Source organism: Opisthocomus hoazin, chromosome 4 (assembly GCF_030867145.1).
Source record: "Opisthocomus hoazin isolate bOpiHoa1 chromosome 4, bOpiHoa1.hap1, whole genome shotgun sequence".
NCBI classification, from domain to species: Eukaryota; Metazoa; Chordata; class Aves; order Opisthocomiformes; family Opisthocomidae; genus Opisthocomus; species Opisthocomus hoazin.
Window position 1 is genome coordinate 75,717,737 of NC_134417.1, and position 16,929 is coordinate 75,734,665.

The window sequence follows — 16,929 nt, forward strand, 5'->3', positions numbered from 1 at the left end:
AAGCTGCTGATCCAGGTTTTGAGTTCTCCTGCCTTCAGGAACTTTTAGCTGCAGGGCTTGAAAGATAAAGATCAAAATGAGTTAAAACTCTAGGTTCGTATGCCAAGAACACATTTTCAAAGTTGAGTCATGTTCAGCTCTGAGGTTTCTGATGAACCATATCTGAACAAGAATTTTGGTAATGTTTAAGGATAATGGCTGGAAACCTGCCCTAGTGCCTTTCAGCAAATTATGCTTTCTGTTTTTTTCTGTGCAGAAACTAAAATTAAAGCACCTAAATATGTTGTAATTCAGATCCTGAACATTTCAGTGCTGCTGAGTAGTTGCAGTTACAGTTAATTTAGTTATTTCAGTGAGGCTTCTGTGCAGATAAATCCTTGTTTTACTGATTTTTGAATGTGCAAAATGTCAGATGAGAGTTTTAACCAACACCCAATCACAAAAACTAATAACATCCAGTAACGATGCCCATGCTAAAGCAATTATATGAGCTTGTTGTCTTTCTATCCTCATACTTTATAGTCTACAGTACAGAGGCCCTCAATCAATTGGTAAATGTTTCCTCGCAATTCCCCAAGGAATCCTTAGGAAAGATTACTACATTGTTTCATTAATGAAAATCAAAAGCTTAGAAAGGCAAGCGATTTCCTGAGGTCACAGAGTGAAAAATTGGTGCAAAGTAAGTAACTGATCCAAGAGCTCCCATATTCTCTATCTAGTGCCTTTTGTTACAGACTGCTATGGTATCTTTGTCCCTGAAAACATCAGAGTTTGTTTTGTGCCTCTGTGTTGTCTGAGAAGTCAGGCAATATCCTTAGAGGGATCCAGCTTCAGAAGACAATTATTGTACAGTAACTCCAGTAAGAGTTATGTGTTTCGTTTCAGAAAAATTTGAAGATAATTTGAAGTCAAAGTATTTTTGGAGACCTAAAAGAGTAGATCTAACCTTTGGGATTTATCACTATGCAGGAAAGGTAAGAGACCTAATTATATTAGTTGACTATTGTGGAATGTATTAATTGAGTGTCGTGGAATAGTAGGGCTGGAAGGAAATGGAAGAGGTAAGCTGGGTTCGTTCTCAGCCTTCATCTATTCAGGCCTGACATGGAAATGTTGGCAGTGCCTTACACATCAAAAGCTATTTGAAACGTTATTTTCCCTCACAAAAAAAAGCAATAGCAGGAATATATTTTTCTTAAATGTCACCAAGTAAAGGAAGTGACTATATTATACCAGAACCAGAAAATAACCATTACGTAACGCAACTCAGTGCTCTTCCCCGTAGTTCCTCAAAGTCCTGTGCCATGCTTATTCCCACTGCTTCAAATCAGGATCCAGCTCCATTCTTTCTCCTACCTCCTACACTCCATCAGCCTAATGTCTTAGTTCTATACTTTGTCATCAGCCAGATAGGTAGTGCAAGCCCTGCTTTCTGCTTCATTTGATGAGCGCTATCTTGCCCTCCTGTACAAGGTGACTTGCTGCACAGGCCTTTCAAACTCAGGAGCAGTTGTTTGTGCACTGGCGAGATGCCACTGGTCACCTGGACCTTGCCTTGTGAAAGCAGGAGTTCCCACCTCCTTTTGAGCTCTTTTAAAGGGATATGGAGTGGGCATTACTGTCTCACATGAGAAACTATGTTGGGTCTTTGCAGTGCTGGAGCAACTGGCCTGGAAAGAGGCAACGTGCTGCCCATCAGCTGGTGGGAAATAACTTGCCCCTTATGTAAGACAGCCAGCTATGAAAGGCCTGCAGTAACTTGTCTGAACTTCATCTCCAGCTGAATTGCACTTCACCAGCATAGCATATCTCACTGCTGAGAAGCAGAGAGCCAGCTCTGCCTGTACCATTCCTGATACCAGCTACTGAAGTTGGGGATTCCACCAATGCCCCATCAGCCCTTTCCAGTGTTCAACAAGCTTTTTCATTAGGAAGTTTCTCCTACTGTCTAACTTTTATCTCCACTGCTGTGATTTAAGTTCATTACTCCTAGTCCTGTTTACTGTGGAACTAGAGAACAATTTATGTCCTTTTCCTTTGCAAGCTTTTTTTTGTAATTTAAGACTATTGCTGGGTTGTTTTTGTGAGGGTTTTTTCTAAATTAAATGTGCCAGTATCTTCTACCGTTCTTCACATGCCAGATTTTCTTCTGGGTCCTTTACAGCATCATTGAGATAGAGCCCTGGAGGTACATTTTGAATTAGGTACACCATTCTTGGAATTTTTAGAGAGATTTCAATTGCCAGTATGCAGTTTGTGATTTTGCAAACTTCCTCTACAATTAATACAGAGATCTCTAGGAAGACTTGTAAGTCCTGGATCCAGTACAGCACAATATGAATGGGACAGAAAGACTGTACAATCATATGGGTAATCCAGTGTGATATGGCTGAAATCAAATGCATTGTTAATTGTGCATTTACACATGTACTGGTGTAAAGGAGGACTACAATACACTTGTCCTAGTGATAAATCCACACTAGCTAAAACTAATATTAACATATCTGCATTAGGGAAAATAAATGTCTGAAACTGCTTCAGAATAATGGCTTTGCTTTTAGTGATCTGCATCATAATGGTTCTCAGTATTGAAAAGTTAGAACTTTCAGTGATCAGAAGCAAGAATGAGCCTGATGGCTGAAAAATTATTTGTATATCTTGGTATATTAAAAGCCACATGCCAGAGTGCTTACATTTACAATTACTTTTCAAAAGCCCAGAAGATGCATAAATGCACTTTTTAAACAGGTTCTGTATAATGCAAGTGGATTCCTAGCCAAAAACAGAGATACTCTGCCAGCTGATATTGTCCTGCTACTGCGATCATCTGAAAACAATCTGACACGACAGTTGGTAACCCATCCTCTTACAAAAACAGGTATTGCTATTGTGGTAATCTTATTCTTCTCTAGCCTTCATGATGACCACTGCTAGGTTTCATATGACCATTTGTTGATGACATTATACACTTTGTGGCTTAACTTTCCAACCCTAGAATCTATACAGAATGGAGCCCCAGCCATCTCAAGCTGCAGGGGAGGGATTGGTCTGGTCAAGTGCCAAGGAAATGGTAGAGGCTTCTTTCAGGGTCCTCTCCTCAGGGTAGGGGAGCAAGACAGGGAGTGGAGTGCATCCGTTGAGTTGAGGACTGAAGCAAAAGGATCAGGTAAGTCACTGGCCTTTTTTGGACAGGGCATATACAAATTACCTGTTTTGTCTTCGTGCAGTTTTTCTCTAAAGTAGTAGAGAACCAAGGTTGGGGCTCCTAACATCTGCTGCAAAGAGTGAGGAGACACTCCTCTTTTTCCCCAGTCCTTTAGTCCTTTACAATAGGTTACTGATGGGGTCCTAGTAGTGAGCCCTTCCTCAGGGAGCTCCTTGGAGTGGAGGAATGTGACTGACACTACAGAAATTACACCTAAGTTGCCCCTGAGTTGAACCAGGTCCTTGCACAGTGTCCCACCTGCCATTTTAGAATGATGGGTAAGTCTTCTTACAACCAATTTGCTATTGCTTTGTATTAATCCCTGTGTGATGGCATCGAAGCCATACAGTAAATCCCTTACAGCATTACTTTCTTGTACGTGGGAGATGTACTTGTAGTAGAACAGAAAAGCTAAGTTGGAAGAGCCTAATGGAAATTTTTCTAAAATGTTATCGTAGCTTACAGAAACTGAGGTTTTGGCAAGGCTTCTGCTCTTCACAAAGGGAGCTTTGCTGGTGGAATGCGAAATTTGGTCTTGAAGGTCTGTTTTAAGTCGATGTTTCTGGGAAAACACTGAGCTCAGTGTCCTTGCCTGAACTTCTTGATTTGTTGATATCTGCTAAGATACTAAACTATGATTTCTGTAGAGCCAAAGTCAGGACCCAGATGGTCCCAAGAACCGATCCCAAGTCTTGCAAGATAACTCTGAAGGTTGTTTTAGTCTTCTTGTTAAATATTATGAAACACTGTGCATAGCCTTTCGAAACTGACCCAAACCATCTATCTGCAGCCAAGTAAAAGTTAGGTATCTAAGTTACTCATCTAGAATCAGTGGAAATGCAGAGGTTTACCCAGAGTCCAACCCATCCTGCCTGTCTATCTCAGGTGTTTTTCTTAGGATGGGATAAATCTCTGAAGGTGCCTCTCCACTGAATACAGCAAGGATCCTGTAGACACCTCACTTTCAGATAGCTAAAGTTAGGTGTAATCCTCTCTTTGCTTCCCACCCTGTGACATTCAGCTAAGCCCAAGGGAGGTTTAGCACTTGATGTCATCACATAATATGTGACACATTAGCTGGGTGTGCTGTGTATTTGCAGCTGTTTATCCAACTCTTATCCACCTCTTACTGGTAGTAGCTGAGCACAGAGAGATTACAGGCTCTCGCAGTGGAGAGTGAGATTCCAGAGGTGTCATGTTATTAGCAGAAACAATGGCAGCATGCAGCAATGGTTGGGATTTATCAACATAAAGTGACACGTTGGAAAGCTCAGCAGAATTTTTATTACTCCTTTAGAAGACCAGTGTCTGTGTAAACCACTCCAATGCACCTAGTCCTTGAAGTTGTCATAATAAAGGTATTACTTGATTAAGAATTCCAGACTTAGAGTCTTAAGACTATGTCTATGCTAGTAAACCAAGCAGGGCCAGTGAACAGTAGCTGAAACACTCCCACAGGGTTGCCCGTTCTAATTGTTAGCATGCCTCCCTGGGACAGTTTTGGACCATGTTAGCTAACAGTCTTCCAGGCACACTTCGAGAGAAAGCACAGGCCAGTGATAGTTTCCAACAAGCTCTGTGGAAAGATGCAACCTGATTTTTACCAGGAGGTTAAAAGAGTAGTGAACTGTAGAGTTTAGCTGTATAGACTGGAGTCATGCCATGTCACTTACCCTCAGGGCCAGAGAAGGGTGCTAGCACTTCTTTTTTTTAACAAATATATATGTAGCCTTAGAATTAGAATAGTTCAATAACATCCTCAGAGTAAAACCACATGGATGCTCTAAGACGTATCTTTCTTACCTTCTGCAGCAGTCTGTTTGTTGATTTTTTTGCTGTAGTAGGTGACCGTAAGTGCTGAAGGAGGAAAATTCAGCCCATGTTCCATCTTCGTGCAACTTCTTCAGAGCTTGTTCCATCCCAAGGGTGAAAGGGGAAATGAGGACATACTCCAAAAAAGTCAACGACCTTTATAATCATATGGTTATGCTGGGGGCACGAATGAGGTGGTTCAGCACAGTTTTTAGTTTAGATGAGATGTAAGCATTTTGGTAGGTTGCTTTCTTTCATCTTCCCACAGGTAACCTGGCACACACTAAAAGCAAAACTACAATCAGTTACCAGATGTGGACCCCCCAGAAATCAATCAGTCATACAAAGGTAAGAAAAATGATATTGTGATTCTGCATTGAACCCTAATTTAAACTAGAAAGGCAATGCTGTTATTGGTACTAAAAGTAAGCAAGTAACCCCTTCCTTGGTTTTTCTCCCTCTCCTATTTTCTTTTCTGTTTAGCTGGATATCTTTGTCTTGTGCAATTCATATTCCTTCCGTGAGGTAAAAACCTAACATTTCCCTTATTTCTGGCTATTGTTTTATAACAACTTCAGGGAGGAATAAAAAATATTAGTAACTAGCTGTCCTGTAGCAAAAAGAGAAATTAAAATATTGGTGTGGAGTATAGTTAAGTTCCTTAGAGAACTACCAGAATAACAGTGATGATGAAATAACAGACAGGACCTCAGACATTGTCAGGTTATTTGTGGCAGTTATTTAGATGCTCTGTTATGAAATTGTGTCCTCGTGTGTGAATGTTTGTGTATTGTGTAGCAAAGTAATGTAACGTACTGTGTAACTGATTTGTGCTAGTGATCATGCTGTAACTTTTTCTGTTTAGAATACTTTTTTTTTAATTAATGATATTCTCTAAGGGGTGTTTTGTTGTGGCATTAGAAAGGGCACTGCAGGCTCAACAGAGATAGGGAGTGTCATTTTCTTTCTTCTTTATAGAATGAAGCAGGAGATACCGGCCATCATCCAAGAGAGACAACCAGCATGAAAACACAGACAGTCGCTTCTTATTTTAGAGTAAGATATCAGATCTGTTGATATATTTTTCTAGAGTAGAATGAATGTTTATTCTTTCACCTTTTGTAATGCACCTGTTGACTTAGAGTCAACGGTGATCCATTTACAGTTTGTGAACTGCATATATGGTGCAGCAGTCTGTGCAGGGCAAATATCTAGAGGAGATTGTGATGTTTCGTCTTTAATCGTACTTGAGTACACAGCCACATTTCTGTCATGATGATGTACGATGATCAATATTAATCTTGCTGTTCCATCAAGGGAGATAAAGGAAGGTTGGACATTAGCGGTATAGCATTTCTTTAAGAGTTTAAGAAGCAAGAGGGCAAAGTTAATTTGGAGCGGGAACTCCAGAGAAAGATCTTGATGATCACTGCTCAGAGGCTGTCCTGAGTCCATCCTTGTGGCTCCTTCAGCAGTGCTTTTGACCTTCCCAAGCACTGGCTGTGTTGCTGGTCCTGTGACAGAAAATAGCTGTGAAGAGCATTCTTTCCTCCAAAGTGGTGCACAGTGTTGGTTCACTTGGGCTCAGCTCTGAATTTCCAACTCTTATTCAGTCCTATCTCCCAGCAAAAACATAAAGATGGCTGAAGTGCTGTTCATGATGCATAGAGTTCATTTACATCTATGGCAGAGAACAGTAAGGAGCAGGATCTCTGTTTAGTAGATACAATTGCACAGCTTTGTGGACTGCGAAGGATAATTTCAGCCTAGGTATCATGGTGGTCCAAAGCTGCATACTGTTTTGAAGTTCTGGAAGGAAAAATGTATTGAACCTCATTCAAACCTGGTGTCTGTGATTCAGTGCATTACCAGCATATCTACCATTGGAGGCTGCAAATGAGCTAATTATATTTACACTTTTCTGTTATGTTCTGTACTGGAAATCCCTGCTCAGATCATGCAAGCTAATGCTCTTAAATGAAAATTCAGCTTCAGGCCCGCTGGTTTATTCATATGCAGAAATCTATGGGTGACGGAGAAGAGCATCTGCCACCTCACACTGATTGGAAAAAAACATTATTCGTTAGCATGTCCTACTATTTTGTGTTCGATTGGCACACTAGTGATGAAGCTAATTAAGCACTTTGCTGCATGGTGCTGCGTCTGTCCAGAATGGAATTGCACATTTTAATAGGAAACATATGGCTTTTGCCATCCTACACTAGTTTCATGTATCCAGCCTAGTGCTGAAATGCATTACCTCCTGGCTGCCTCTTTCTGTTGAGTCAGGCTGAATCTTGAGGAATGAGCCTTTTCATTTGTGTTTTAATAAGATCATTCCATGAAGCAATTTTACAAAACACCAGTCAAGGTTGGTTGTTTACGGCCATATTCACCTCAACTGGCATGGGGGGCCACAAACTGCATCCCCTCTGCTAGCCTGGTAACCTGGTGAGGTGGGCAGAATGCAACTTTGGAATTGTGATTTTGTTTACCTCTGGTTTTGCCCTCCTCAAAGGTTTCTTCTTGACAGGGCAGCTGTAGTATCACCATCAGCCTGTTCAATGAAGAGGACATGCTAGCTCAGAGCAGTTTGAGCAGCCGCTCTTCTAGGGTGGTGTTATAGGTTTGCGTGGCAAGGTTTTGGTAGTGGGGGCCTATAGGGGTGGCGTCTGTGAGAAGCTGCAAGAAACGTCCCCCATGTCTGATAAAGCCAGCGCCAGCTGGCTCTAAGACGGACCCACCGCTGGCCAGGGCCAAGCCAATCAGCGAAGGTGGTAGAGCCTCTGTGATAACATATTTAAGAAGGGGAAGAAAAAAAACTGCAGTAAAATGGCAGTCGAGAGGGAGGAGTGAGACGATGTGAAAGAAACAACTCTGCAGACACCAAGGTCAGTGAAGAAGGAGGGGGAGGAGGTGCTCTCAAGATGCCGGAGCAGAGAGTCTTCCCTTGCAACTCATGATGAAGACCATGGTGAGGCAGGTTGTCCCCATGCAGTCCATGGAGGTCCATGGTGGAGCAGATATCCATCTGCAGCCCGTGGAAGGGACCCCACGCCAGAGCAGGTGGATGCCTGAAGGAGGCTGTGACCCTGTGGGGAGCCCGCGCTGCAGCAGGCTCCTGCCAGGACCTGCGGACCTGTGGAGAGAGGAGCTCACGCTGGAGCAGATTTGCTGGCAGGACTTGTGACCCCGTGGGGACCCATGCTGGAGCAGCCTGTTCCTGAACCTGGTGGGCAGGACCCACACTGGGGCATTTTGTGAAGAGCTGCAGCCTGTGGGAAGGACTCATATTGGAGAAGTTTGTGGAGAACTGTCTCCTGTGGGAGGGACCCCACGCTGGAGCAGGGACAGGGAGTGAGGAGTCCTCCGCCCCTGAGGAGGAAGGAGCAGCAGAGATAACGTGTGATGAACTGACCGTAACCCCCATTCTCTGTCCCCCTGCGCTGCTGCAGGAGAGGAGGCAGAGAATCAGGGGTGAAGTTCAGCCTAGGAAGAAGGGAGGGGTGGGGGGAAGGTGTGTTAAGATTTGGTTTTATTTCTCATTATCCTACTCCGATTTGCTTGATAATAAATTAAACTAATTTCCCCAAGTTCAGTCTGTTTTGTCAGTGACAGTAACTGGTGAGTGACCTCTCCCTGTCCTTATCTCGACCCTCGAGCCTTTCATCATATTTCCTCTCCCCTGTTGAGCTGAGGGAGGGGAGCGATAGAGCGGTTTTGGTGGGCACCTGGCATTTATCCATGCTAAGCCAGAATAGGTGGCATTAGTTTCCTCCAGTCTGATGAAGGGATGGCAATATTTACTGGCTTGTTGCTCTTCCACTTTCCATCCATAGAGGCATGATTTACTTTCTGGGTCAATAAGGATCTTCAAACAGGTGACAACAGGAAAAAGAAAAAATGGACTGTAGTTACCTAACAAGGCTCCAAGAGAAGCAAATAAGCATAAGGAGAGTTTCTATCGTATGTTAGACGTTATGGCAGGTTGTGAGAATGTTCTGGGTGGAGTTTGGTACATCCATTTGCAGTCAGTATTTCTCTCAAGTAGTATGTGCTAGTAACTTAGAGATCTTAGCAAAGCTGGAATCGTTGTTGGGTCATTTACTTCATCTACTATTAAAGTACCATCTTACTGAAATGTAAATGGGTTTGGACATGATTCTGATCATATGAAATAAAATTTCAGCTACACATAGACCTTGTATACACTATATAGAAGTTTTATAAATATCTTGGTGGCAGATATCTTGTTACTTTCTTGCAGTATTCTCTGATGGATTTGTTATCCAAAATGGTCGTCGGCCAGCCTCATTTTGTCAGGTGCATCAAGCCAAACAACGACCGGCAGGCAAACAAGTTTGATAAAGAAAAAGTGTTGGTTCAGCTGCGTTACACAGGAATTCTGGAGACAGCAAGAATTCGAAGACAGGGTTATTCACACCGTATACTGTTTGCTAACTTCATAAAACGGTAACATTGATGTGAAGAAGCCTTTTTCTTGCCTAGCATTGCTGCCCACTGTTTGCTAAGCAGCAGTAGTGTCTTTGGCATGGTCTTTAAAGAAAAAATACAAAGACATTTCCTATGACAAAGAAGATTACAGACTGGATGACAAAGAGTAGTTCAGGCACAAGAGAAGTAACCTGTTTTGGATTGGTAGGGGAAGATGATGCATCTCAGGATGTTGTTTCTGTTTTTTGGGTAAAAATTGTCTTGCCTGTACTCTGAAATTTTCTTCAAAGACTTGAGGTGTAGAAATGTAATTCTTCAAATTAAAGCTGAGAAGTTGGAGCAATAGCATCCAAGGAGCATCACAGTTTCTCTAGCTCCTAACATTCAGCACTGTGCAGCATCTGATTGTGCAAAGTGGATGATGATTTGGTATTGCTAATCTAGGCCTGAGAAGTTCATTAAGTGCATAATTTCGTTTAAAAATAATTTTGAAGTATTAGTCACTTGTTAAGAAGAAAAGCAATGAACTCAGTATGATTTTGTAATTCCTTTAGCTATCTCTTCTTCCTCTGCCCCAAAAAATTAATCCTGAGCACTTAAGCTGTACTTCTCTCTAACAAATAAAGGCCCAAAGTATTTGCCTCAATCAGAACTGAGATTTATGGAATGGAGATCAAAACTGGGAAGAAACAAGCAACACCCATTCAGACAGAAGCACTTAAAAGTAATAGTGCGCTAGAAGCAGCAAGCCAGCAGCAGAGTGCTGCAGGTGCACGAGGAGAGAGAGGAAGGACAGAGTGACGTTTTTATAGCACTGTTTCTGGAAACAATGATCCTGGGACTATTACTGTTTCGGAAGAGTGCAGCATGGGAAAAGGTACTTATCACTGCACAAAGTTGTGCTGTGGCTTTTGGTCACCACTTTTTATAAGAAATTTTACTGTTCAGGTAAAAGAGAGGAAAGTAGTGAACATAACGGGGTAGGTCTCCAGAGAGCCTGCTGCTGATTGCGGTGAGGCTGTGCAGATCTCCAGCACTGAGGATATGGCCCTCAAACAAAAAGGGATTGTTATTAAGTATCTATCTCCTTTTCTTTTTTTTTTTTTAATAGTTGAGAGTTACAGGTAGACCTGGGATAATGCCAAAATTATTTCATTAGATTAAAAATAAGCCAATTCATTGTGTAATAAAAAGAAAAAAAAGACTCTGTAGGAATTGGTGACAATGCAGGAATTAACATTGTCTCTTTTTCTATTATTCCATGAGAAAATTGTTACCGTTACTTAAAGCTGGTACAACCCAAGCTTTGTGTATAAAGGCTGAATAACAAGAAAAAAGAAGAATGTACTGTCAGGAAGCATGCATAAATCATGTCATTTTCCTGAATTAAAAAAAACAAGATAGGTATGGTTCATTTTGTTATGGAGCATTTTGGAAAGTCCTGGAACACACAAAAACTTTCCTACCCAGCAGCTGAGCTGGTGCATTATGGGTAATTTTTATGCATGAGCATCCTGACCTCTTTTCCTAGTCAGAATTAATTCTGAGTAATGAGTGCCAGATTAAATACTTAAATATGATATGTCACAATGGCACGTATATGTTCCAAAAGGATCTGCAAAGCTGAATCCAAGGAGCTAACAAGAGCTGGGATGCATCTCACGTCATGTTAACTATCTCAGAGGTAGGTGGTCTAGCATGTGAGAAAAGATATGAAATTTTCATGACAATTCTAGATATGAAATAAGCTAATTTAGGCAGAAAAGCTTTAAAAATATGTTTATGTTGCCACTGAAATCATGTTCACAGAATGCAGAGAGCCAGAGCAGCAAAGAACTGGTGAACAACTCTACTTGGGTTGCGCACTTTTAAAAAGCCTTCTGGTGTTGATATAGAATTAAACAACCCTCCAGGGTGTGCGATATGTCACTCATCCATTTTTGATGGAGTTTCTCAGTCCTGTATGTAAATCACAGCAATTTCTTTCATATGCTGTTTTGGTTTTTTCAGTGCTATGTTTTCTTTCATGCAACTGTTTTTATCATTTCAATGAATGGTTTAAATGTATTTGCATCTATTGCTCACTATTAATGGAATAAAGAATCTTATATTTGTCTTTAGGTATTACCTCATCTGTTACAAAACAAATGATGATCCTCCAGTCAGCCCGGAAACCTGTGCTGCCATCTTGGAAAAAGCCCGCCTTGACAACTGGGTTCTTGGAAAAACTAAAGTATTTTTTTTTAATATATTGTATCTGCATTATTGCAGTATGTCATTGTTAACTTACTAAGCAATTTGTTTTCTCACCCATTTGGTTGGGGTAGCTCTTGGTTTCTCTTGGTTTAAAAAAACCAGCCTTTGCTGGGTACTGTTCCCTGATTATCTGGCTGAAATCCTGACCCTGTAAAGCGTTCAAATTCTGATCAGCTTTAGTGAGGCCACAGTGCAAAGCAGTACGTGACAACACCACTGCTTGCATTTTCTTTCAAAAAAATGTGGTAATAAGGATCCCAGTGAGCTTAGTCTGAGCTTTCTTAAGGAAAAGAAGTTACACTTCTTCCCTGGAGCAATCAATCAGGCTCACAAAGGGAGAGGAAAAGGTTTTTGCTTTCCAGACAGAGGCCTCTGTGGCAAACTTTGCTGAGCACTGGGGGAAGAGATAGCAGGATGATCTCATATATGTGAAGTGGGGGGAAGACTTTATTATAAGAGAAACACAGGTCTGTTCCCATACTCTTGCTTTTGGTTCTAGCCCACTAATCTTCCCAGTGTGCAAGATCGGGGGAATTCTGCAAAATAAGCATAATTATTGACTTAATTGCACAAGCTCTTTCTAGACATTTTATTTCATCCTAATATACATCAGGAATGTGTTTGTATCCCTTGTGCTGGTCTAGTTTTCCAGGGGTTATATGAGCTTCATGCTTGATAAAAGCAATTTAGTAAATAAACAATGCCTTAGATTTAATTGGAAAGCAGAGAGGTTGAAGGTTCCAGATTTGGATCACATTTATCTAACATACATCCGATTTGTGAGGTTAGCAAAGCTGTCAGCCTCATAGTTTTGAAAACAGATTTATAGTTTTAGACTGAAGTTTTACACTGGGACTTTAAAACATCCTCCCATGAAAGCATGAATAAGCAGGCACTGACAAAAGATGTTGAAGGGGAGAGTAAGGTAAACTAAAAACCCAAACAATCAAAATGCTATCTCTAACAAGAATAATCTTCTAGGTACTACAGCTAAAGAGTCTGGTCAACATTTGAAACCAACTTGCAACTCTTGTTGATTGATGTTAAATGGTTTGAATGAATACAGGGACTGGGATGGTAACTAAACCTTTTGCTTGTCTGCCTACTCTTTTTAAGGTATTCCTCAAATACTATCATGTGGAGCAGCTAAATTTAATGCGCAAGGAGACAGTTGACATGATTATTTTGATTCAAGCTTATGTAAGAGGGTGGCTGGGTTCAAGGAGATACAAAAAGATAAAGGAACAAAGGGAACAAAGTGCTATTAAAATACAGTCAGGTAACAGCTTTAAAACATTTAACATTTTGCTTAAAGCTAGTGCGTGTGTACAGTTGACAGATGGATGTGCATGCTGGATGTGGATTTTGCTGTTTTCCTGCTGTTACATTTGATAAAATATCTTATACTTGCTGATATCTGTTCTTGTGAAGAAAAATTTCTTTTAACCAGGTTATGACAATCTCTTACTGAAGTTACATTTATTAATGTTACATTTAAAAGGCAATTTTAACAATGGAAGGAAGTGATTGCACAGATGATACTGTTATAAATAATATTCTGGCATGCTCTGACAAGGTTGTATAATATAATAATGAAAATAAAATGTATTAACCATCCTAGATAATAAGACCAATTACAGTATTGAATGAGACATCAACTGAAATTTTTAATTCATTTCAAATATCATCTTATTTTACATTCTGATTCTCTTGTATTTAGTATTCATATCATTCATAACAACTTTACTCGCCAGAAGACACAGCTTTTGTGTAGATTTACTGTTTGTACCTGTTTGCCTTTTTTTTTTTGAAAGATAAAGCCTGTAAAATATTTTATGAATATTTTAATGGAGGTCTGTAATTCCTTCCAGAGTTTTTTTTATTCTTACAAACTTTTGTGCACCTAATAGTTTATTTAATTTTTGACATCTCTTTTCAGCTTACAGGGGTTTTGTTGCTCGTAAAGAATACACAAACGCAAAACGTAATAAAAAAGTGGAAGAATATATTACTAGACTTCAAGCAAGTAAGAATTGTTTGTTTTCATGGCTTTTAATGTACTATCCATACACAATATGTTGATCCAGATTCTTTGCTGTTACCTAGCTACACTGATTGATTATGCTCATTTACACATTCTGAGGTATAGTTTACCTGTTATATATCTATATACAGTGGTTGAAATGGGTCAATGTATTCCATTACCTGTACCTCAAAGTGGCGTAGAGGCACTTTCCACAGCTGTGAAGTGGGCTGGTTAAATGCCGTAGCAAGCTTTTTCACTCCTAGTCTGATATGTCTCTAAATATTACAGCTGGCACTGTTGAAGCACCATATGACACTATCTGCATATAATGTGTGTGTGCGTGCTGTTCTGTGAGGAGCAGGTTTTGTTACGTATCAGTAATAGTCATGTTTGAGAAGACCAGAACCTGTAATTTGACTCATATCTTGGATTCTTTTTTGTCATCGCTCATTCCAACCTAGCAAAATATTCCTTATCTTCTGCAGCAATAATCAGTTTCGGCCCAGATGTATGCTATGAAACATCCTTTTTTCCTCGCTATATTTCTGTCTCCCTGACCCGTGCAGAGATGTCCCTGAGCCAGATGTAGTCCAGGCAGCTCTGAAATCAGTAGTAGTACAACTAGAGAGGTACAGGTCTGAAAACAGCTGGCACAAATCTGCACAGCGCTTTCAGTAATTACAAAGGTGGAGACCCCAAATATAAGCTAGTCCTGCAAGTACGCAGGCTATCTAGATTAAAGCTACCTCAGATACGCTTTCACGAGTATATAACTGATGCCAGTGCTGCTTTTAGTCATTGTCAGATGCATCTTCTAATTGCACTGAAATGATGTTGGTGTGTACTGAAGAGCACTTCACTGCAGTTGGTAGAATTTCTTCAGTGCAGAAAACAATCTAAAACCAGAATAAAATCTAGCAGTGATGTGACAAAAATGATTACACATCTGAAAGTCCTCAGTTATATTAGGATACTTAGCAAATGCAGAAGTATGAATTTACCGCTTCGCTCTGCTGATCTCCCCAGTGCTTCTTGTTGTCCACCTTGTCTTTCCTGTGTCCAGTCTAATTTCAACTTTTTTTACTGCACAAGAAGCCAGAACAAAATGGAAATCCATTTTTACTTAACTCTCTCAGGTTTTTTCCCCTCCTTTATATCTACCGCAATACAAAACTCTTCCAGTTTGAAAACAAAGCTTAGATAGCTACTATCTCATTAAAAAGTTCTCAGGAAACTTCAAAGGTGAACCATAATAAGTCTGAAAAGACCAGCCTTCACTTATGTTGGCACATCCATTGACAATGTAACTTGATTTATTTCAAAATAACTCTTGTTGAGTTGCTTTTGTGTAAGAATGGAATGAAGATTGGCTCAGAAGGACAAGAAACTCTAGAAGTATTCCAAGTGCTTTACAACTGCACTTTTCTAAAGCCGTATCAGACTACAGTATAAAAACCAGTTATGCCACTTACAATGAGTATTTGGGTTCCTTTACCCTATATCCAGTTATCAAGAGGTAATTTATGTCCCTTTTGTACACTCCTTCTTACACTGAACCAGTGCATCTGGTGGACCCTAAGTTGGTCTAAATTATGAGTAGGGAATGCTAAAGCAAATAAAACCTAGCACCAAGTTATATGAATGCGTTAGAATAGCCTGCTTATGCTCCCTTCCCATTCTGAAGTGAGCATGACCTTTCCCTGTGATGCAGAACACTCTCAGCAGAGCTGGAGTAACTCCTCATATCTACCATCTCCTCGGGGTATTTAAATCACCTGAATTCTCTATCCCTATACTCTTGGTACTGCATTTGGAATTGTAGTTCAACAGAAACATTTTGATTTTTTTTTTATTTTGCCAGGGATTATCAGATTTGTACTGAATCCCTGCTGCAATTGCAGACTTTTCCAAATCACAGCACTGTGGAGACTATACCAGTTCACATTAGGAAATTATTTGCAAGTTCAGGAATTTTTGAAGCAACATTCTGAATGCAGTTTAGTTTCTGATTAAGACACTTCAGTATAGATGTCTGAAAGTGACCTAGGTGTCTAAACTCCTCTTATAGTCAGCAGAGCTGAGACTTTGATTCATTTTATTCAAAACCACCAAATGCTCAGCTCATTTGGCCCCATATTGGTATCTAGTGTTGCAGAGCTTTTTCGTTTTGAATAGTGAGTCTTTGCAAAAGGAGCATGAGCTAAGTCTTCTGTAACTGTGGAGCTATAAAATTTTCGGGTTTTTTGTGATCTAGCTAATTCCAAGCCTGTGCCAGAAGACAGCCTGGCAATCTCTATAGCCTGATAATCAGGCATTTCCCAGGGAAAAGAAAGACGGAGTCAAACCAATTGCCTGAATCAGGCAAAGCAGGTACATGAAGCTGAGAGCACTGTTTATTCTAGAGGCATTTCTATAGCACTGTGCTTCTGCTGCATACTGCAACTTCCTGCATTTTCTTTAGTCCAGCAGAATACAAAGAAAGAGCTTGTTTGTTTTATCATGTAGAATGGGTACAGATTTCTGAAATCTCAGAAAAGTTTTGTGGGACAGAATAATTTCAGATGAAACATAATCATCATAACCACCATGGTCCGTATATCTTTATTCGGTTTTTTTTAATACTGTTATCATTTGACTCTCTGAAATGTGTGGAGCACCCATGCCTAAGGTTGTTTTACATTACAATTTGTATCAGTTGCCAGAGGATATTTACTCAGGAAGAAGAGAAAAGAACTAACTGAGACAAGACACAAGGCAGCAATAACAATTCAGTCTCACTACAGGGGATATAAGGAGAGGAAGATCTTCGAAAGGAGGAGGTAGTGTTATTTTTTATCTGTCACTCAGATGTGTCCCTTTTCAATAACTGTCCTGCTGAAGAGCAGTGATGTAAGCTAAAAGTGGAGCAAATTAGGATTATTCTAGATATGTATGCAGAGGTAATGTAGATTTATGTGGAGGTTTTTAGTATCAGTAGCCAATTTTGTCATATTTTTAAGCCCAGGAAATAAAGGCATATTTAGGGGAAAGGTCAACAATATTGTGCTTACCTGTAATGTTAATGTAATGTGTAGATTAGTCTCTTTTTGGAAGTAGCTCATCATAGAAAATGCTCAGACAAGAGCGAGAAATAGGCATCTGCAAAGAACTGTTCTTCACATCTTAAGTCACAGTT

At 40.2% G+C, this 16,929-nt stretch overlaps 1 protein-coding gene across 4 annotated transcripts in view; it reads left to right on the forward strand.

Moving 5' to 3' along the window:
• MYO3A (myosin IIIA) overlaps window positions 1-16,929 on the forward strand; it is a 155,023-nt gene that overhangs the window by 117,737 nt on the left and 20,357 nt on the right. For 2 of the 4 annotated variants that reach the window (XM_075419554.1, XM_075419556.1), the window contains exons 21-30: window positions 886-974; window positions 2,749-2,878; window positions 5,286-5,365; window positions 5,501-5,542; window positions 5,996-6,073; window positions 9,285-9,490; window positions 11,594-11,705; window positions 12,845-13,007; window positions 13,668-13,754; window positions 16,450-16,573. In XM_075419554.1, the coding sequence (XP_075275669.1) occupies window positions 886-974; window positions 2,749-2,878; window positions 5,286-5,365; window positions 5,501-5,542; window positions 5,996-6,073; window positions 9,285-9,490; window positions 11,594-11,705; window positions 12,845-13,007; window positions 13,668-13,754; window positions 16,450-16,573 (1,111 nt within the window). The remainder of the gene's footprint in view (window positions 1-885; window positions 975-2,748; window positions 2,879-5,285; window positions 5,366-5,500; window positions 5,543-5,995; window positions 6,074-9,284; window positions 9,491-11,593; window positions 11,706-12,844; window positions 13,008-13,667; window positions 13,755-16,449; window positions 16,574-16,929) is intronic. The other 2 variants (XM_075419557.1, XM_075419558.1) reach the window with 1 other exon arrangement.